Consider the following 20,235-nt stretch of genomic DNA (forward strand, 5'->3'; position numbering starts at 1 on the left):
GGGCTCCCTTCTATCATATAGAGGTCCAGGGTTTGATGCCTAGGGCCTCCTGGTGAGGGAAAGCTGGCCGATGCGGCGAGCTGGCCCACACGGGAATGTAGCCCCGTGCAGGAGTGCCACCCTGTGTGGGAATACTGCCCTGCGCAGGATAGCCGCCTTGCGCAGTGCTGGCTGACAGAGAGAGCTGGTGCAGCAAGATGATGCAACGAAAGACATAGAGGACAGAAAATAGGAAGACAAAGCAGAAAAGGGAGATGAGGTGGTGCAAGAGAGTAATTGCCTCTCTCCCACTCTGGAGGGTCCCAGGATTGATTCCCGGAGCCACCTAATGAGAATATAAGCAGACAGAGAAGAACACACAGCAAATGGACACAGAGAGCAGACAATGGGGGAAATGGGGGTGGGGAGTGGGGAGAAATAAACCTTTGGAAAAAACAAACAATTTCTGGTATTTTGCATCAGCACCCCTTTGGCTGATTAATACACCCACCAACAAAGCACAAGGGTTCCTATTTCTCTGCATCCTTGCTAACACTTATTTTCTGTCTTTTTAAAATAATGGCCATCTTAGTGGATATGAAGTGGTATCTCACTGTGGGTCTGATCTGCATTTTGCTACAGATAATTCTTAATTGCTCTCAAGGTTGAGTACCATGGGCAGAATGAAAGGGGAGTTACAAAGTTAGGAGAAATTGTGGCTGGATATACAATGCAGCCTCAGGGGGGGCTGAAGTGTTTGATTTGCATTTTGCTACAGATGATTCTGAAGTGCTGCTAAAGATGAGTTCTATGGACAGACGGAAAGGGGACTTAAAAGTTAGGAGGAATTTTGCCTGGATAAACAGTGCAGCCAAAGGGGAGGCTGAAGTGAAGTCTATCAGCTTTCTACCTGCTTAATGCATTTCAGGTTTGCCTACACCACATTTCACCAAATAACAGGAAGGGAAGTTCCCAGACCTGCAACACAGACTGCTTTTATTCTCTGCATATGTAGCCTACGGCCTTGGTATATCACAAAGGTTTTGTACATGGCACAGCTCAGACAGGTGTCTTTGCCTTTGTCTCTTCTATATCCAGTAACTATCCCCAGTGAAGCCCACCTCCACTCCCTCTAATCACTGGATCTGAGGTTTGAAAAGCCTTATTTTTCGAGAGGCAGGCCATAGAGAAAACACCACTTTGGAGTCTGATAGATTTAGGTATGATATTTGGCTTTGTGACTTACTGAGTACTGTGATCCTAGCTAAGTCACTTCACCTCTCAAAGCTTCGGCATCCTGATCTATGAAAAAGAAAAACTTCACTGGGTTGTTAGAGGCATCTGGAAACTCCTCCCTCAAAAATCTTAAAGGAATACACTGGAATCCCATGCTTCTAAATCAAATAGAGGACCTGGTCCGATGTTGGGGCAGGAAGAGGCTAAGAGAATGCCCAGTATCAGACTGCCCTGGTACTGGTGTCTCAGTAAAGAGTGGCTTATATTCTATTAAACTGTGGAAGCAGCAGCTTTGGGTTCTTGAATACTGGGTAACAAAATTCTGCAAGAGTCTTCTGCCAATGCAGTTTAACAAGCATTTACTGCGAAAGCTCCTGAGTCCCGCCGGCTGTCAATAAACCATTTTTCCTTCTCAAAATCAAAAAACAAAAAAAAACAAGCATTTACTGAGAGTTTACCATGCAAGGACTCATTCTGTATTAGGGATTCTGGGGTTACCAAGAAGCACAGACAGACAGTAGTTGCTTTCCTCCAAGAATTCAATTTAGTTCAGCAGGACCAATTATTAAAACATTGATTTAAACATTTTTGCAATATACCTTCTCCAATTAAATCTGACATGGAATCTCAATATAAAACAAAACAAAAAAACCTGTTAAAAAAAGTGAAGCTGCTTGTGCTGAAGTATGGGTAGGTAGGACTGACAACTTACCAGCTTGCTTCTTCCTTTATTGACATTTCCCATCCTCGAAATCCCTAACCTCAAACAGTCACTAAAAGTATTGCAAAAGGATGAAAAAGTTTTTAGGAACACAGAAAGACAACTAACTCTATGCCCTTTTTCTGGAGGGGTGGTAGCAATTGTGATGAAAGAGTTTTAAAGAAAATCTTCCAAAAATAAAATCTGGACTGAGTCTTCATGCAGTAATTCAACTTGGGAGTGTGAAGCAAGGGCAGAGGAAAGAGAACATGAATGAAAAGTACAAAAATGTGGTGGTGGTGGGGAAGTGATCTATAAGATAACCTGATTGTAAAAGGAATGAAAATGGAGGTTGAGGACGACAACTTAATTCTGTAGCCAGGGATACTGCAGAGATGCAACTTCAGAAAAGGTTCCCCTGGGCATTCTAAAAAGCAGCTTAGGGAACCAAAAGCAGCAGCAGGCTCTTAGTATGTGCAAGTCTCACATTTTTTTACTGCAAAAAGTTCTAGGAGAGGGCAGTGGCCTGCCTTTGGGATCCCTGATTACCTCTGTGCCTGAAAGTTAACAGGTGCAGGGCAGACTTCTAAAGGCAGCACTGTGGACTGGTGTTCCCTTTTACCTGACAAATGGTTTTTCATGACTCTGAGTCTCCGCTTTCCCAAAGCTTGTCCCTCCTTCAAGCAGCACTGACAGTGAAGCTGGAAGGGGGAACCAGGCTACAGTGCTTCTTTAGTTACCATAGAGACAAGAAAATATCACAAATATTTGCTTATGACTTCACTGGAGAAGCCAGGAAGGCGAGGTTAGGTTGGAAGGAGGAACGCAAGCACAAGCACATCTGGACTCAGCAACCAAAGGAAGGCTGGCTTGCTCTCAGGGACTGAGGCGGCAAGTGGGCTTTTTCGATCACATACTCCCTTACCTGCTAGAGCTGGTTCAAGAAAAAACAGGTTTTTTTTTTAGGAGGTACTGGGGACTGAACCCAGGAACCTGTACATGCAAAGCAGGTACTCAACCACTGAGCTACACCTGCTTACTAAGAAAATCCACAATAACAGATAAACCTTTCCTAGCATCTGATTGCCTTAGACTGCCTTTGGGTTTTTTCAGCCAAGGAATTCTCTCAAAGTGAATAGGTCCCTCAAGTTATAGCTCCCATTTCTAGAAAATAAATGTCTAATGCTATATTTTCTAAGCATTTAGAACTGAGAAACTTGTAATAATAATACAAAATAGGGATGGAACCTAACCGACAGATTTCAAAGAAACAGGCTCAGGTTACATACTATGTGGATAACTATAGGGCTCCCGGGAGCAGATGTGGCTCAAGTGGTTGAGCTCCCACCTCCCACACGGGAGGACCCGAGTTTGGTTCTGAGTGCCTCCTAAAGTAAAAATAAACAAGGGGAAAAAAAACAAACAAGCAGACAAAGGGTGCAAACAACAAGCAAAAAGATGAGGGAGTCATTGGGGGGGGGAGGGTTAAAAAACTATAGGGCTCCATTTAATCACCATTATGCTTAAAAATTTGAGATTCATAAAATTTTTAAATTATGTATACTTTTCAGAAACAGACATACTACATATAGCCAGCTACCCTGTGTGTGGGATGGGAATGAAGTCATAACACCTTCAAGCTCACAAATGTGTGCTTAAAACATCCTGGACAGCTAGCTGGTTCTAGAACTTTTCAAACCAAAGTCTAATGTTCACTGTCTATACTTCAAGAAGTTACCAATCACTTGAAGGCATCTATCTAGAAGAGTCCAAAAGAGCTATACACACAGAGTTAGGGGAACCAGCATTTATTTTCTAGTTAATGACATGACAATCTTCAAACATCATAAAGTGTCAACCTTTTCAAATTATGATTCTTGTCCTGGTGCTAAAGTTGAGCTGGCTGTCCTCTTTGCAAAGGAAGGCTCTCTGATGAAATGTTATTGTCTGCCCTAGCACAATGAGCTAAGACTTTAAATCAGGCAGGCTAACTCTTGGGCATATACATTAAAGGTTGTGGCATTAGGAGGAGAGATAAAGAGAGATAACTGGTATCTCCCAACATTTAGGAGATATCTTTCTTCAAAAGTATAAGAAACCTGCCTCTTTTCAGGGGGAAGTGGCTTTTTTTCAACTGGCCCCTTCTCTCACTTTTCACCAGGAATTTCTCAGCCAAAAAGTATCAACAAAAGATTGTCAGTTAAAATACTATGGCCCTATTCCTGTACCATATATACTGGGATATAGATTTCACAATCTTAGCAAGTTAGAAAGGTATGATAATGTGCCAAACTCTTTATAAATATAATCTCTAAGCTTCACAACAATCCTGAGAAGTAGGCATTATCCCCATTTTACAGATGAGAATAATGAGACTTAGAGATTAAGTGTCACACGAGAAAGCTGATTAAAGTCAACCCGAGGCTGTCTGGTCCTAAAAAGTCCAGATTGTTTTCATTCTGTGAAAAGCGAAGCTATTGTTCACAGCAAATCTGTCAGATTTCTGGGTTGGAACGCTCTATCACTGATATAGTAACAAATCTGTTAATATCCCAGAATTTCAGTTAACCACAAACTCAAATGACTTAAAGGGTAAAGAGGTTAATGATTTTTTAAGAGGACAGTTATAAGAGTAGGACAGTAGGCAGTGGCAGGGACTGTACTCATGCTCAAGTTTTACACCTCTGGTTTGAGGACAAAACAAATAATTAATAAATAAACCTCATATCATGCTACTGTTTTCAAAAAATATTTTCATACACAGGCGCTAACTGGCCTCTGCAAAAAAAAGAGAAAAAGATAAGTCAATTAGGAGCATATCTATTTAATATCTAAAAAAGCAGGTTCAAAAGTGCCATGACTTAAAAAAGATCATTCAGTTATTAAATTGTGAAGCTAGAATGGGGATCTGGATCTCTGATTCCTAAGGTTTCCTCTTTTCACCCAACCTCTGAGAACCACTTTTTTTTGCATCTCCCCCAATATGAATATTTCATTCAATTTGGCTCTTGTCCTTAGACTAGTCCTTCTGCCTATTGTGGTCTATTACATTCATTTAACTTAAGAATTACTGGCAGTCAATCCTCTGATTAGAGCAGATGAACAGGGAGCAATTGAAAATTCCTACTAAAAAGACAATGTAAACTCAAGAGGACTCTGCAATTGCTCCCTCCCAGCCTAAGAGGGCTCCTCCTACCAAACCTGATTTATAGAAATTCATTTTCACAGTATAAGTTTTTCTTTGGCAGTGAATTCTCTCCCCAGTACACAAACCCAACAAACCACAACATTGAAGTACATTTGACCCTATGTGGACTAATTCCTACACCACCAGAAGTAATCAAATAAAAATTCCTCCAAAGTAAAACAACAAAACAAAACAAAACAAAAAAGCCATGATGTTGGGATGGAAGGGTGGGAAGATAATACACAAGTGATAGATACGGAGAATAAATCCAAACTTTTCAACAAAATTCTAAAATTTACTTGGCTTAGTTTTTTGATCAAAGATGCCAAAACAGACTGATTTAAATTTTGTCTTTTTCTTGCTGGTCTACCTAATAATTACTGTGAGTGAATAGAAGGTTAGTGGCAACATTTTGGTGTAGCTGATTTACAGTTTTTGCTAGCTAAAATCACCACCTATAATTCTACATACTGAGAATTAAGACACTTATGAGTGCATCTTGTCACTCACAATCCCCCTCCCCCCACCAGCGACTGCTCCATTTCTCTGTTCCACGAATAGTGAAACCATTTTTATGCCCCCATATTAGGAAATATCCAAACACCAAAAGTATGAAATAATACAGTAGACACCGATAAATCCCCCACTAAGATTCAACAATATTTAACATGCTTTATTTTATTCTACATGATATTTTGTATATATTAACGGAATCTATTAAGGTTGTATATAACTCCGATATTATTATTTTTTAATTGTCATTTATTTTAAAGCTTTATTTATCCCTCCCCTCCCCTGCTGGTCGCTGTCTGCTCTCTGTGTCCATTTGCTGTGTGCTCTCTGTGTCTGCTCGTCTCTTTAGGAGCCAATGGAAACTGAACCCAGGACCTCCCATGTGGAAGAGAAGTACTTAATCACCTGAGCCATCTCAGCTCCCTGGTGTGCTGTGTCATTTTCTTTCCTCCTTGCGTCTCTTTTGTGCAACATCTTGTCACATCACCTTGCTCCACCTGCATGCCACACCAGCTTACCTTCTCCAGGTGGCACCAGGAACGGAACCTGGGACCTCCCATGTGGTAAGCAGAAGTGCAATTGCTCAGGCTACATCCACTTCCCCTCAATACTATTTCAAACTAAGAAAATTAAAACTACGCAATATAGGGAAGCGGACATGGCTCAACGGATAGTGTGTCCACCTATCATATGGGAGGGTCCAGGGTTGGATACCCAGGGCCTCCTGACCCATGTGGTGAGCTGGCCCACATGCAGAGCTGCTGGGCGCAAGGAGTGCCATGCCATGCAGGGGCACCCCTGCCTGGGGGTGGCCCCACGCACATGGAATGCACCCTGCAAGGAGAGCTACCCTGCATGAAAAAAAAGTGATGCAGTTTCCTGATGCCACTGAGGATGCAAGTGGACACAGAAGAACACACAGTGAGTGGACAAAGAGCAGACAACTGGAGGGAAGGGGAGAGAAATAAATAAAATAAGTCTTTAAAAAAACAAAAACAAAAACAAACTACCCAATATCTAGTCCATGCTCAAAGTTCCTTAATCACTTCAACATATCTTTTATAGCCATTTTGTCTTTGAACCAGGATCCACTGAAGATTCACATAGTGTATTTGGTCTTTTAACTTTTTATTATGGAAAAATTCAAATATACACAAAAGTAGACAGAATAAATAAAATGAATCTCAAAGCACTCATCATCCAGATTCAATAATCATCAACTTGCAGCCACTACTGATTCATCTATGCTCCCACCTACTCCCATACCCTGTAAACAAAAACAAACAAAGATGATGTCAGGAACTTGCTTGTCATTTCAACTGCACATCTTTCAGTATGTATCTCCAAACAATAGTTTTGTTTTGTTTTTTAAACAACATTTGGTCACTTTTAATCTACAAAGCCCCCTCTCCCTGCCATTTAATTTACCTATGATACTTTCTGAAGAGATTAGATGAGTTGTCTTATGAAATGACCCACATTTTGGTTTTGTTGAATACTTAACTTAGGTCCCTATCCCCTTTATTTCCTGTAAACTGGAAATTGGGTCTAGAAGCCAGAAGAGATTCAGATTCAAGTAAAGTTTCCACTCTTTTTTTTTTCAAGGTACCAGAGGCTGGGGATTGGACCTGGGATCTTTTATGTGGGAAGCCGGTACTCAACCACTGAGCCACATAAGTTTCCCTGAGTTAGTTTTATCGTTGTTTTGCTTGTTGTTTTTGTTTTTTCAGGAGCTACCAGGAACCAAACCCAGGACCTCCCGTGTGGGAGGTGGTGCTCAACTGCTAGGGCCACATCCACTCCCTGCTCGTTTGTGGGTTTTTTTGTTCATTGTCTGCTCACTGTTTGCTTATCTTCCTCTAGGAGGCACCAGGGACAGAACCTGGGACCTCCCATGTGGGAGGTGGGTGCTCCACTGCTTGAGCCACATCTGCTCAATCCCCATTCACTTTTAATTTTATTTCTAAGTGTTTCTTACCTTTACATATATGATATAAAACAAAATGAAGTGACATCTACCCAACTTTAAAAAATGGACATTGTCATTATCATTGTATATGTGTGCTCTGTTCACTCTTTTAACTATTCAAATCTGACTTCTGTTCCTTCCACTCCAATGAAACTGCTTTAATCAAGGTTACCAAAAATCCCCATATTCCCAAATCTAACAGAAATTTGTTTTCTTCATCTCAACAGCAGTTAATAATCCTTCCTCTCTGAAATACTTTTTTTTTTAAAGGAGGTATCAGGGATTGAAGCCAGGACCTCACACATGGGAAGGAGGTGCTCAACCACCTAAGTTACGTCTGCTCCCCTCTGAAAGAAACACTCTTAGCTTTTTTGACACCACAGCATTACTCTGAATCTCATCCATACTTACCATTCTCTCCAGATGGCTTCTCATCCCTACATCTAAACATTGGTTTCTATCTTCACTCTCTCCCTAGGTGATCTCTCACCCATTCCCATTACTCCCAAATTTATGTCTCCAACCCAGCCCTTTCCTTTGAGCACCAGACTCATATTCAAGTGTCTATATGAAATCTCCACTTGGATGACCCAAACTAACTAAATTTCTAACTTCCTCCCACTACCTTCAATAATAACACCTTCCTCAACCCAAAACCTAGGTAAAAGCCATCCTTAACCTTTCCTTTCCCTCACCTCTTTAAATTATTGCCAAATCCTGTCATAATTTAACCTCCAAACATATCTTCAATGTATTTACATCTCTTCCAACTCCTGACTCCTACTCAGTCCAAGTCACCCCAAACTCTTGCTTTTACTACTAAAACAACTCAACTCTCCTCAATCCATCATCACCCAATAAAATGGGAAATACACCCTTCCCTCTCCCATTTAGAATAATACAAGGCCCTGCCTACATCTTCAGCTCATCTCTTCACTTGCAACTATTTATCCTCATTCATCATTGTTCCAGTCCCACTCATCCAGTATGTGGAACCCATCGAGCTGCTTCCTGCTCCGTAGTCTTCACACTTCCTGTTTTCTTTCTGCCTACAATGCTCTTGTCCAGCTCTAGGAATTGCTGGGATCTTCCCTCATGTAAAGTTTTATTTTTTGTCACAGGACCTGCTTTATTTCTTTTGTTACCAAAATTATAATCCGTGTCTGCTCTCCCCCATAGGATGTGTAATTTCTGTAAAGGCAGGGACCTTTACAGACACAAAAATTCGTTGAATACTTAGTGAGCATCTACAGTGACAAACACAAGATCTAGCTAATAAATGTTAATTCTTCGTAAATATTTCCTGAATAAGTAAGTAAAGAATTGTAGAAGAAACTTTCCTCATGACTGTAGTGGAACACAATCTACAAAAGCAGATTTTAGAAGAGTTATTTTTTACCCTACAGAATAGACATGAACCCTGGAAAAAAAACCACCATTGTTAAGACTAGAGGACACAGATTGCTAAATCCAGGGACCTTGTCAGGATTCATTCTATTTGACTTTCTAATTTGCCACTGATGATTATTTTACTTGTTGAAACTTATTACCCATGATTCTGACGGCACCACCCCTCTCCCTGTTCTTCTCTAATCTCTATAACCACTCTTCCTTCTCAGGTTTCTTAACTGTGTTTCTCTTCCAATACCAACCTCTCAACGTCAGTGTGTACCAAAATTCTACCTTTGGTCTTCTGCATTCAACCACTGAGCTATATCTGCTCTGCTCAACCTCCACTTTTACACCAAGTATAAAATCCCTTGGGGAAGAAGTGTAGCTCAGTGGTTGAGTGCTGCTTCCTGGCACATATGAAGTCAATCCCTGGCCCCTCAAAAAAGTTTCAGGTAAGCAGATATGGCTCAAGGGATTGAACTCCTGTCTACCACAAGGCCACATGGGGGGTCTTAGGTTCTGTTGCCAGTGCCTCCTGGGAAGATGAGCAAGACAGTGAGCTGGTGTGATGGACAGGCATGGTGAACTGACACAACAAGGAGACACAAAGAGGAAAGACAATGCAAGACACAACAAAGCAGGTAGCTGAGGTGGCTCAAGCCATTGAGCACCTCTCTCCCACATAGGAGGTCCCAGGTTCAGTTTCCAGTGCCTCCTAAAGAGAAGATGAGCAGACACAGAGAGCGCACAGCAAATGGACACAGAGAGCAGACAGAAAGCACAAAAAACGAGGGGGGAGTAAATAAATAAAAATAAATCTTAAAAAAAAAAAAAACCCAACTCTATTGTCACAACATCATGCCAGAAAGATTATTTCCAAATGTCTACAGGCTACCTCCAGCTCATTTCCCTTCTCCTATTTTCCCTATTTCAGAGTTAATGCAATCACCATCCATCTAGTCTTGAGTAAGCCATAAACTTTCTCCTCCCCAAAGACAATAAAGTTGGTAAATTACATTAAGTTTACCTGTATAACCCAAACTGGTTCCTACTGACCACCTCTAATAACGCTGTTTTATTTTATTTTTTTAAAAGATTTATTTTTATTTATTTCTCTCCCCTTCCCCCCCACACCCTAGTTGTCTGTTCTGTGTCCATTTGCTGTGTGTTCTTTTCTGTCCACTTCTGTTGTTGTCAGCGACACAGGAATCTGTGTTTCTTTTTGTTGCATCATCTTGCTGCTTCAACTCTTGGTGTGTGCGGCTCTCCTGATGGGGCATACTCCTTGCACGTGGGCTCCCCTAGGGAGGGGGGCACCCGTGGGTGGCATGGCACTCCTTGCACTCATCAGCACTGCACGTGGGCCAGCTCCACACGGGTAAGGAGGCCCGGGGTTTGAACCGTGGACCTCCCATGTGGTAGATGGACGCCCTATCCACTGGGCCAAGTCTGCTTCCCTAATAACCCTGTTTTAGTTTTAGTTCACACCCTCATTACCTCTCACTTCAAGACACATCTTTGAGAGCAAAACCTCTTGTATTTACCTTTGAAGGCACAGTGCAGAGCTTACTTACAGCATGCTCTCAAATGTTCCAACTGATAACTTTTCTTTTGGTTGTCAAATGATCCTTTTAAAGAGTATTTTCCTTTGTAGTTCTTAACTAGTTGGGCATTCCACTGCACCACTGTTGACGTAATCTACGATGTCATGAGGGGGTGGCAATCAAATTTGCAGGCCAGACTAGGTACTCCCCAGAATCTCTTTAATGGTTCCAGAGAGTTCTCGAACTAAAGATCAGAGCCACATCTGTTGGGCAATGTTGACACTCTCATCAAAAGCGGTATCTCCACTGTGCTTAAAATTTTCCTGTTTTTTTTTTTTCTGTCTCTGGGTGATTCTTTAAGGCACTGATGATCAGGGCAGAGGCAGAAGGTACCATCTCAATCTGGGTTTGTCTGTTCTAAATGGTCAGTTTTATACCAATCCTTAGGCCCTCCCAGTCATCAGTTACCATGATGATGTCTTTTTTTTTTAAAGATTTATTTATTTCTCACTCCCCTCCCCACCCCAGTTGTCTGTTCTCTGTGTCCATTTGCTATGTGTTCTTCTTTTTGTCCACTTCTGTTGTTGTCAGCGGCACGGGAATCTGGTTTTTTTTTTTTGCATCATCTAGCTGCATCAATTCTCTGTGTGTACGGCACCATTCCTGGGCAGGCTGCACTTTCTTTTGCACTGGGTGGCTCTCCTTACGGGGTGCACTCCTTGTGCGTAGGGCTCCCCTACGTGGTAGATAACCCCTGTGCGGCAGGGCACTCCTTGCCACATCAGCACTATGCATGGGCCAGCTCCACACAGGTCAAGGAGGCCCAGGGTTTGAACTGCGAACCTCCCATGTGGTAAACGGATGCCCTATCCACTGGGCCAAGTCTGCTTTCCTTGATGATGTCTTCACCATCCTTTTGGAGACAAGTTCAGGGGACTAATCATGGGGGCCAGGGCAGACATGGCACCGACTTTCTACTGGTTCACTTCTGGTACATGACTTTAATCTTAATGGAGTTAGGTGAACTTGGGCGACATGGCAGAGGCAGCTGGTGTGGGATGAACCCAGACATGGGACCACTGAAAAAAGGTGCACCTTGGGATCCTCTGAGCTGAACACTCAACATTTTAAACTTCATTGTTCCAAAGGTTCTGAAGTGCTTTACAATGAAGTCAATAAAATAAAAATACAAAAACAATAATCTGGACTAGGAAAATATGTACTTGCAAAGAAAATGGGGAAAGATGAATACAGACAAGCAGGATCCAAGCAATCATTCAATGATTAAAACTGAGTGGTATAAAAAGGTTATCTGTAAACCTCTTAAAATGAATAGAAATGGTTAAAGCATATCATGGTGTTTGTAACCAGCAAACCAGTGGTTGAAAGGGAAAGTCTAAAGTCACGTATATTACTAGAAGGAAAGCTAAAACTGTAACATGGGACATTATAAGATAGCAAAACATTATGTAAAACATGATTATGGGAAAGGAGTTGTGGCTCAACTGATAGAGTATCTGCCTACCATATAGAGGGTCCAGGGTTCTATACCCTGGGCCTCCTGACCCTTGTGGTGAGCTGGCCCACACACAGTGCTGCCATGCGCAAGGAGTGCATGCCATGCAGGGCTGTCCCCCGTGTAGGTGAGCCCCACGCACAAGGAGTATGCTCTGCAAGGAGAGCCGCCCGGCAAGAAAAAAAGCACAGCCCACCCAGGAGTAGTACTGCACACAGGGAGAGCTGATGCAGCAAGATGACGCAACCAAAAAGCGATAGTTTCCCGGTCCTGCATGACAAGAATGCAAGTGGACACAGAAGAACACACAGTGAATGGACAGCAAGAGCACACAATGGGGGGGGGGGGGGGGGGGGGGGGAGAAATAAATAAATCTTAAAAAAAAAACCAAACAAACAAAAAGACACAACACAATTATGGGCACTATTGCATATATAAGACTTTTTACAAAATATAAATACAAATATACTAGAGAGAAGGAAAAAGAATAGCAGCCATGCTTGGCAGAGGATGCACAGAGAGACTGAGAGGTGATAAGTTTTGGTTGTTTTTGTTTTATTATTAGTGAAATAATAAAAGTGTTCTAATAATGAATGAATGAATGAATGCACAAATATGTGATTATACCAAATACCATTGATTGTATACTTCGGATGGATTTGTGCTTTTTAAATATGTATCAATAAAATTGATTTGTCAAAAAAAACCAAAAACAACTAAGTGGCATTTGGCATGTCAGCTCCATGGCAGACAAATTAAAGCAATATTATTAGTGAAGAACACTCATGTATACTTTGAAAGTATTTTGAAACTTGGCTTCAAGAATAAACAAATACTATGGTTTTAGAATCTACCTTTGAAGCTTTGATTCTGGAACCAGAGAAGTTGGCAGTAATAGGGTATGATTTCTCCGTGCCATATCTCCAATCCAAATGGAATGCAGTGGGGAGGAATAAAAGTCAAGACTACCTCATTCTACTTGTTCTATATAGCTTGTCACTTCATTAAACAGGTTCCATAGAATGAATCAGATTATTAGGCTGGTCTCTTCTCTGATTCTCAAACCATTCTTTAATTTCCCTTACTTATATCTATGCTTGAACACGAGTGGTAAGAAACTTATTACTTCCAAAATCAGTCCACTTCATATCCCTTATTTTGAATGAGACCCACAACCCAGTAACTTATACTGGTCCTACACCTTAGGCCCTTGAAATAATATTCTTTCAAGTATTGGAAGACCATTTTCTTTCATGTTTCTTTCCAATGTCTAAAAGTTTTTGTTAGACTTGCTAAATTTGATTTTCAAGAGAAACTAAAAATTTGGATTTTTATATAAATTATTTAATGTTTCTGCAGATTTTTTTATCCCCCTCCCCCTTGCGGCTTTTTGTGTGCTGTCTGCTCCCTGTATCGATTCAGTGTGTGCTCTTCTGTGTCTGTATTTATTTTATTTCCCCTCCCCCTTGCAGTTTGCTTGTTGTCTGCTCTGTGTCCATTTGCTGCATGCTCTTCTGTGTTTTTTCGCTTGTCTCCCTTTTTTGTTGTGTCACCTTGCTCAGTCGGCTCTCAATGGCACTTGTGGGCCATGCAGGTCTCCACAGTGTGCAGGTGAGCCTGCCTTCACAAGGAGGCCCTGGGACACGAACCCAGGGCCTCCCATATGGTAGACAGGAGCCCAACTGATTGAGCAACAGCCGCTTCCCTGTTTCTGCAGATTTTTAAAAAGGGAGGGCCCAGGGTTCGATACCCAGGGCCTCCTGACCTGTGTGGTGAGCTGGCCCACGTACAGTGCTGCCACCTGCAAGGAGTGCCATGCCACGCAGGGGTGTACCCACGTGGGGTGCCCCATACGCAAGGAGTGTGCCCCCGCAAGGAGAGCCACCCCGCGCGAAAAAAAGCACAGCTTGCCGAAGAGTGGTGCCGCACACAGAGAGTTGATGTAGCAAGATGATGCAACAAAAAAAGCGAGCCAGCTTCCCAATGCCGCATGACAAGAATGCAAGTGGACACAGAAGAACACACAGTGAATGGACACAGAGAGCAGACAATGTGGGGGGAAGGGGAGAGAAATAAATAAAATAAATCTTAAAAAAAAAAAGATATAATTCAAGGAGTGAATGGAGCTGAAGTAGTTGAGCGCCTGCTTCCCACATATGAGGTCCTGGGTTCAATCCCCGGTACCTCCTTTAGGGAAAAAAAAGGATATAATCCATATACCATAAAATTCACTCATTTAAAGTATACATACAATTTAATGGTTTTTACTATATTCACAGAATTATGCAACCATCACCATCATCAACCTTATATCTTCTTCTCCCTAGAAAGAAACCCCATACCCTTTAGCTATCAACTTCCCAAGGCAAACTGTTGCCTAATCCAAGGTCGCAAAGATTTACCCACATATTTTCTTCTAAGACTTTAATAGTTTAATGAACTTATCTTTAATTAAGATGCCTTTAATTTTAATGATTTCTGAGATTAAACCAACATTTTAAGGAAAGTATTGCAGTATACATCAAATTCCCTTCTGTATCAAGCTACTTGTTTCTGTGACCCACTAGAGGGGACCTGTGTCAGGTACTAGGGCAGGCAAAGATCATAATACTGCTGCCAAGAAAGTCACACATCTCTGTTCTTACTGCTAGTTGTGAAGCAGTCTTTTCAGGTTATCCAGTCTTTGGCCATGGTGAATTGGTTTTATGTACTAAATCCAGACTAAAACCTAGGACACCTTTCTTGAAAGCGCTTTCATATATTCCAAAGTCAATCTCTAACCCCAAAGAGAGGATGGTCCCAGGGAAAATTAAAATTGGATTGATAATGATTTAGTAAGGATTTCTTCAGCTTCTTTATTCTAAGATTTATTTTATTTATTTATTCCACCCCACTACCCCCAGTGGTTTGCACTCACTGTTTGCTCTCTGTGTCCGATAGCTGTGTGCTCGTCTTATTTTCAGGAGGCACTGGGAACTGAATCTGGGACCTCCCATATGGGAGGGAGGCACCCAATGACTTGAGCCACCTTCATTCCCCGCTTGTTGTCTCTCATTGTGCTTCTCTGTTGTGTCTCTTCGTTGCATCATCTCATGTCAGCTTGCCATACCAGCCTGTCCCTTCAGCTCACTGTCTTGCTTGTTTTCTTTAGGAGGCACCGGGAACCGAACCTGGGACCTCCCATGTGGTAGGCGGATGCCCAACTGCTTGAGCTGCATCCGCTTCCCTCTAGCTTTTAAATCCAAGCTCATGTGGAATCCCCATTTTACAAGCAGAGAAAATTGTGGCATAACTTTCAGAAGAAACCAGTTAATAAGTAGAAATGTTTAACCCAGGTCTTCCTGACTACGGTCAATACTTTCTTCATTACTATACTTAATCAATAGCATTTTAGCCACAACGGGACTTCCTTATTGTTTCCTGGAAGGAGTGTGCTCCCATGAATGTCAATGCTCCTTTGGATTCTAGCATCCTAAAAGTCACCTTCAGTCTCTCAAATGAGATGTGGTCCAATTCTTATCAGGAACAAGGATTACAAATAGCTGAAACAAACACATGTGCAGAGAAGAAGTAGAACACTGTAGGGAACGGCTGGTATTTCGGTAGCACTGAAGTCTATTTGCCACTTCAAAGGAAAAATAAAAAACAATCACCTGAGTTAATCCTCCCATTCCTGTTTTTGAAACTCTGTATATATATGAACATGGGTACATGTATGTGGAAGAAGGGGCAATGACATTAATGACACAAAGTTGAGGGAAAGAGGATAAGCTGAAACAAATGCCCCTAAGTGTGGTTTAAGATCTGATATCTTTTGTTTTGTTTTAACTGACTTTATTTTGTAAATGTGAATGTTAAAAAGTGCTTTTCTGTTACAACCACATCCTTTTTTGTTGGTGATGGATTTTATGGAACAGCTCTGAGCAGACTTGGAGCCCTCAGATTTCCCTAGCCATCACTATGTTTCTGTTATTTACTTATTGATACAATGTCAGCTAAAAAGTAACAGTCTTGACGCTACTAGTAACAGCACATAAAGGAGGGACAGGAATGAGGACAACAGAGAAATATAACCAAGGGCTCCTCCTTCAAGAAGAAACAAACAAACAAACAACAAAAAAAACACTACTATCTTTTGTGGCTGAAACCCAATTTAGTGAAACTGTGAACCCTTCCTTGACAGCAAAGGAACAATTCATCTTAGCTTAGGTATTTGTTAAAAGTCATGAGTTAAAGTACTACTTTAACCCCTAAACAGACTCTCAAAAACTTGTCTCCTCTCAAAGTTTTTCTTCCAAAAACATTTTGTCTTAAGGATTAATATTCTATTTGCATCAGATGCCATCCAAATGTTCAAGCCAAAAATATTTTTGCATTTAAACTAAATTTTTTTTTCGGTCTGCTAAAAATCATATTGCAAATTTTGGCTTCGCCTGACAGAAATCACGATCGTGGGCAAAATGCTAACAATGGAAGCAAATGATTGGAGCACAAGTGGGTTGTATAATTTCTTGAATGTTTTACATTTTGTGAGAATCTTTTTAAAAGTTCAACAATCTGTCAATGGACAGAGTACCTTCAATGGTTGTATTAGAAAGAAACATTTAGTGCTGACAGAAAGCAGCTGTGCTGGGTGAATTACCAACAGGCAGAGTGGTAGCAGTGTGGTATTAGTGAAAAGAGCTACAAAGCCACACTATCTGAGTTTTGGTCTTGCTATTTACTAATTGTACAACCTTGGGTGTCACTTATCTGTACCTCAATTTTCTTATTTTAAAAATGTTCACAGTACCTACCCTTTTCCTGTCTATCAGAGTTACAGTGAACAAAGGAATATACATAAGTACTTTGCAAATAGTAAAATGCTGTGCTGGTAAACTAGGATTAAATTTGGGAAATGGCTTTTCCAACTTCCAGAATCTCTCTCAGAGACTCATGACCAGGAAATACTACAAACAAGGAAAAAAAAAAAAAAAGGAAAACATGAAATAGGTCTAACAGCATGAGGCTCTGGGGGAGTTATTTGCAAGCTTGTCAGAACTGCCAGTCACCAAGATAAAGGGAGAGACTCATCTATCTACTGGACAATTGGGGTAGTCCACAATGGGGTCATAATAGGGTTGCTCACATTCTGGCAGTATCCTCACAACAGCAATCACTCTAGGAAACAATGCTGAATCTATAAACTAGGTGGTTTAGTCAAAAAGTCATTTGGGGAAAAACTGTTTTCTGCACACTTAATTATCTATTCAAAGTTCAGGGTCTAAGGTACTGAACCAACCAGACAGTTGATAGTCCTACCTCATTGTCCTAATTCTCTCCCAGGATTTATTAGTCCTTGTGGCCCTTGGATCTATATGTAAATGCAATGCTCAGACCTAAGGATGGAGGATGAGAATGTCTACATTTCTCAAAAGAAAATTTCCCAATTATTTCTTGTGGAATGGGACGAATCAGGTGGCTCTCACCTTCCTAAGGATTAAAATTTATTACTTAAAATAGGAAAAGCAAAAAGCTCAACTTCCTTTACGACAATTCATAAAACTTACTGAATATATTCTAAGCACTTGTACTGTTCAAGGACTCAAATATATATAACATTCAAATGATTATCTCCAAACTGGTCCAACAGATATGTGATTTATTGTTCAGTAAAAGTGTATGCTGGGTACTGTGTAAAAGTTTCTGTCTTTAGGGAGATTGATTGATTGATTCATATGATTTATTTCTTATTTATATCTCCTCCCCCCCGCCAGTTGTCTGCTCTCTGTGTCCATTCGCTGTACGTTCCTCTGTGACTGCTTCTATCCTTCTCAGCGGCACCAGGAATCTGTGTTTCTTTTGTTGCGTCATCTTGCTGTGTCAGGTCTCCATGTGTGTGGCGCCATTCTTGGGCAGGCTGCACTTTTCTTTCGCACTGGGTGGCTTTCCTTACAGGGCACGCTCCTTGTGGCGTGGGGCTCCCCTATGCGGGGGACACCCCTGTGTGGTATGGCACTCCTTGCGTGCATCAGTGCTGCACATGGGTCAGGTCCACACGGGTCAAGGAGGCCCAGGGTTTGAACTGCGGACCTCCCATGTGGTAGGCGGATGCCCTATCCATTCGGCCAAGTCCGCTTCCCCTTTAGGGAGATTTATAACCTAAGTCTCATAGCATTAAGAATTTAAAAGATAATAAATGTATATGTGCAATAAGTCCAGAGGGTGGGAGTGAGAATTATCTTTACTAAGTGGTAAGCTCTGAAGTGGTCTTAGAAGGCTAGTTAGTATGTCTGGTTAATATGCCTGAAAGTAATGGGGATGAAGAGGGTTAGCAGTTTACCAGGAGCAAAGATCAGGATACCGGAAGCCCTAAAGTAATTCTGGGAACAAGCCAACATTTCATGCAGCAAAATACCTCTGAGATCAGAACAGTGATCAGAGAGAGATCAGCTGGCTACTTGGTCTCTACTCTATAGCCCCATGACCAATTTTTTGACAGAAAGGTTTCAGTATTTTCTCAAAGTGGCCTGAATTACATTAATATTTGGATTATTTCTTCATTTTAACTTTAATAATATGAGAAAGGACCTTTCCAACAGCCCTTCAGACAAAACAAAAGCAGGGATTTCTCTAACCTGTATACATGAATCCAAAAAGAAAGACCTAGATTTGGCAGGCAATCTTCTGCAGCCCCATATGGGACAAGCACAGGGCAATATGGGGGAGAGAAAACACGCTAAGAGACCACAAAAAGGGAATCCTCTCCACTTCCATAACACATGCCACTGGCAAACATCTCAAAGTTGTCCCTCAGACACTATCAACTCCTTAAAAAATGATGCCATGTAAAATACATTAACTTGGAAGTCAGGTGAGCTGGGTTCCAATTCCAAATGTATATGCATAGGCATGTTATCCACTCCATTTCTGCATCTATAAAATGGGATAAAAAACTATACAGGGCCCTGAAGAATTAATGAAATAATATGAAGGTGTCTAGCACCAAAATGTTGAATCGATGGCATTTCCTTTTTCTTTTCAGCCCCTACTGAAAGGCCCCAATTCCCTATGAAGGGGAAGCAGATGAGGCTCAAGCAGTTGAGCGCCTGCTTCCCACATGCAAGGTCCAGGGTTCTGTCCCCAGTGCCTCCTAAAAATAAAAAGCAAAAAACAAACAACAAGCAAGCGAACAAAAAAACCAACTCTGGGGAACCAATGTGGCTCAGTCATTGAGTACTGGCTTTCCAGTACCTCAACAACAACAACAACAACAACAAAATTCCCTATGAAAGCAACTGTCAGGAGAGGATGACTATATTTTCTTGCTCCCCATTAATAGGTAGTTTTACCTTACCCTTCCTCCTAATACTCTCATTTCTCTGAATCTTCATCCTTTGATTCCATTTTCTCCTCCTCAAAGCTCAATAACAAGAACCAATCAATGAGCCCTAGGTTTAAAAAAGGGCCTGTTTCACTACCATTCACTTCATCCCAAGGTGAGCAATATCAATCACATCTTATTAGACAACTATTGCCTCTTTGAAGGCTTAACATGCTCATGCTTCCATCTACATCCACAGCACATCTAATAACCAACTGTTCTTTCCAACCATGCCCCAGAAGTACCTCAAATGTAAATTCAAAATTAAAAAGCTGTCATGGGGAGCAATGTCAACATGATGGTGGAGTGAAAAATTCCGAGGTTCTGGTCCCCAAAGTAACAAAGAAAAACCAGCAAAAACTGGCAGAACAAATTTTCTCAGAGCCCGGAGAAACAGTTAAAGGGATGCAGTAACTGGGTGGGCTCTGAATCAAGAAAAAGGCAACTTAAAAACTGTAGGAAGTGGGAAGCAGATGTTGGTCGGTGGTTGAGTGCCTGCTTCCCAGGTATGAGGTCCTGGGTTCAATCTCTGGTACTTCATAAAAAAACAACAACAACAAAACAAAAACAGTAGGAAGAGGAATGTGGGAAGACAGTAGAGTAGGAAGCTCCAAAAATCAGTGCCTCCATGAAAACAACTATGCAACGGGCAGGAACTGTCTGAATCAACTATTTCGGAAATGTGGCATCTAATGGAACACTGGCAGCAGGGAAGAGCTGAAGGAAGAGGCTGGTAAACTATGGTAAATATCAGTGAATTTCACCAATAACCACCAGCACAACAAACACTTAGCAATCCCAGAGAGGAGTACAAGAACTGAACTTTCAGAATTATA

The 20,235-nt window shown here is 41.4% G+C and overlaps 1 protein-coding gene across 3 annotated transcripts in view; it reads right to left on the reverse strand.

The window, feature by feature from the left end:
* The window catches only part of KPNA6 (karyopherin subunit alpha 6), a 48,294-nt gene that overhangs the window by 19,676 nt on the left and 8,383 nt on the right, over positions 1-20,235 (reverse strand). Inside the window, exon 1 of one of the 3 annotated variants that reach the window (XM_058303985.2) lies at positions 2,538-2,627. The exons of 1 other annotated variant lie outside the window; for it this stretch is intronic. In XM_058303985.2, the coding sequence (XP_058159968.1) occupies positions 2,538-2,556 (19 nt within the window). In that variant the 5' untranslated portion in view covers positions 2,557-2,627. Of the gene's footprint in view, positions 1-1,225; positions 1,317-2,537; positions 2,628-20,235 lie in introns of those variants that run through there. One more of the 3 variants, XM_058303987.2, reaches the window with a different exon arrangement.

This window comes from Dasypus novemcinctus, chromosome 9, assembly GCF_030445035.2.
Source record: "Dasypus novemcinctus isolate mDasNov1 chromosome 9, mDasNov1.1.hap2, whole genome shotgun sequence".
NCBI classification, from domain to species: Eukaryota; Metazoa; Chordata; class Mammalia; order Cingulata; family Dasypodidae; genus Dasypus; species Dasypus novemcinctus.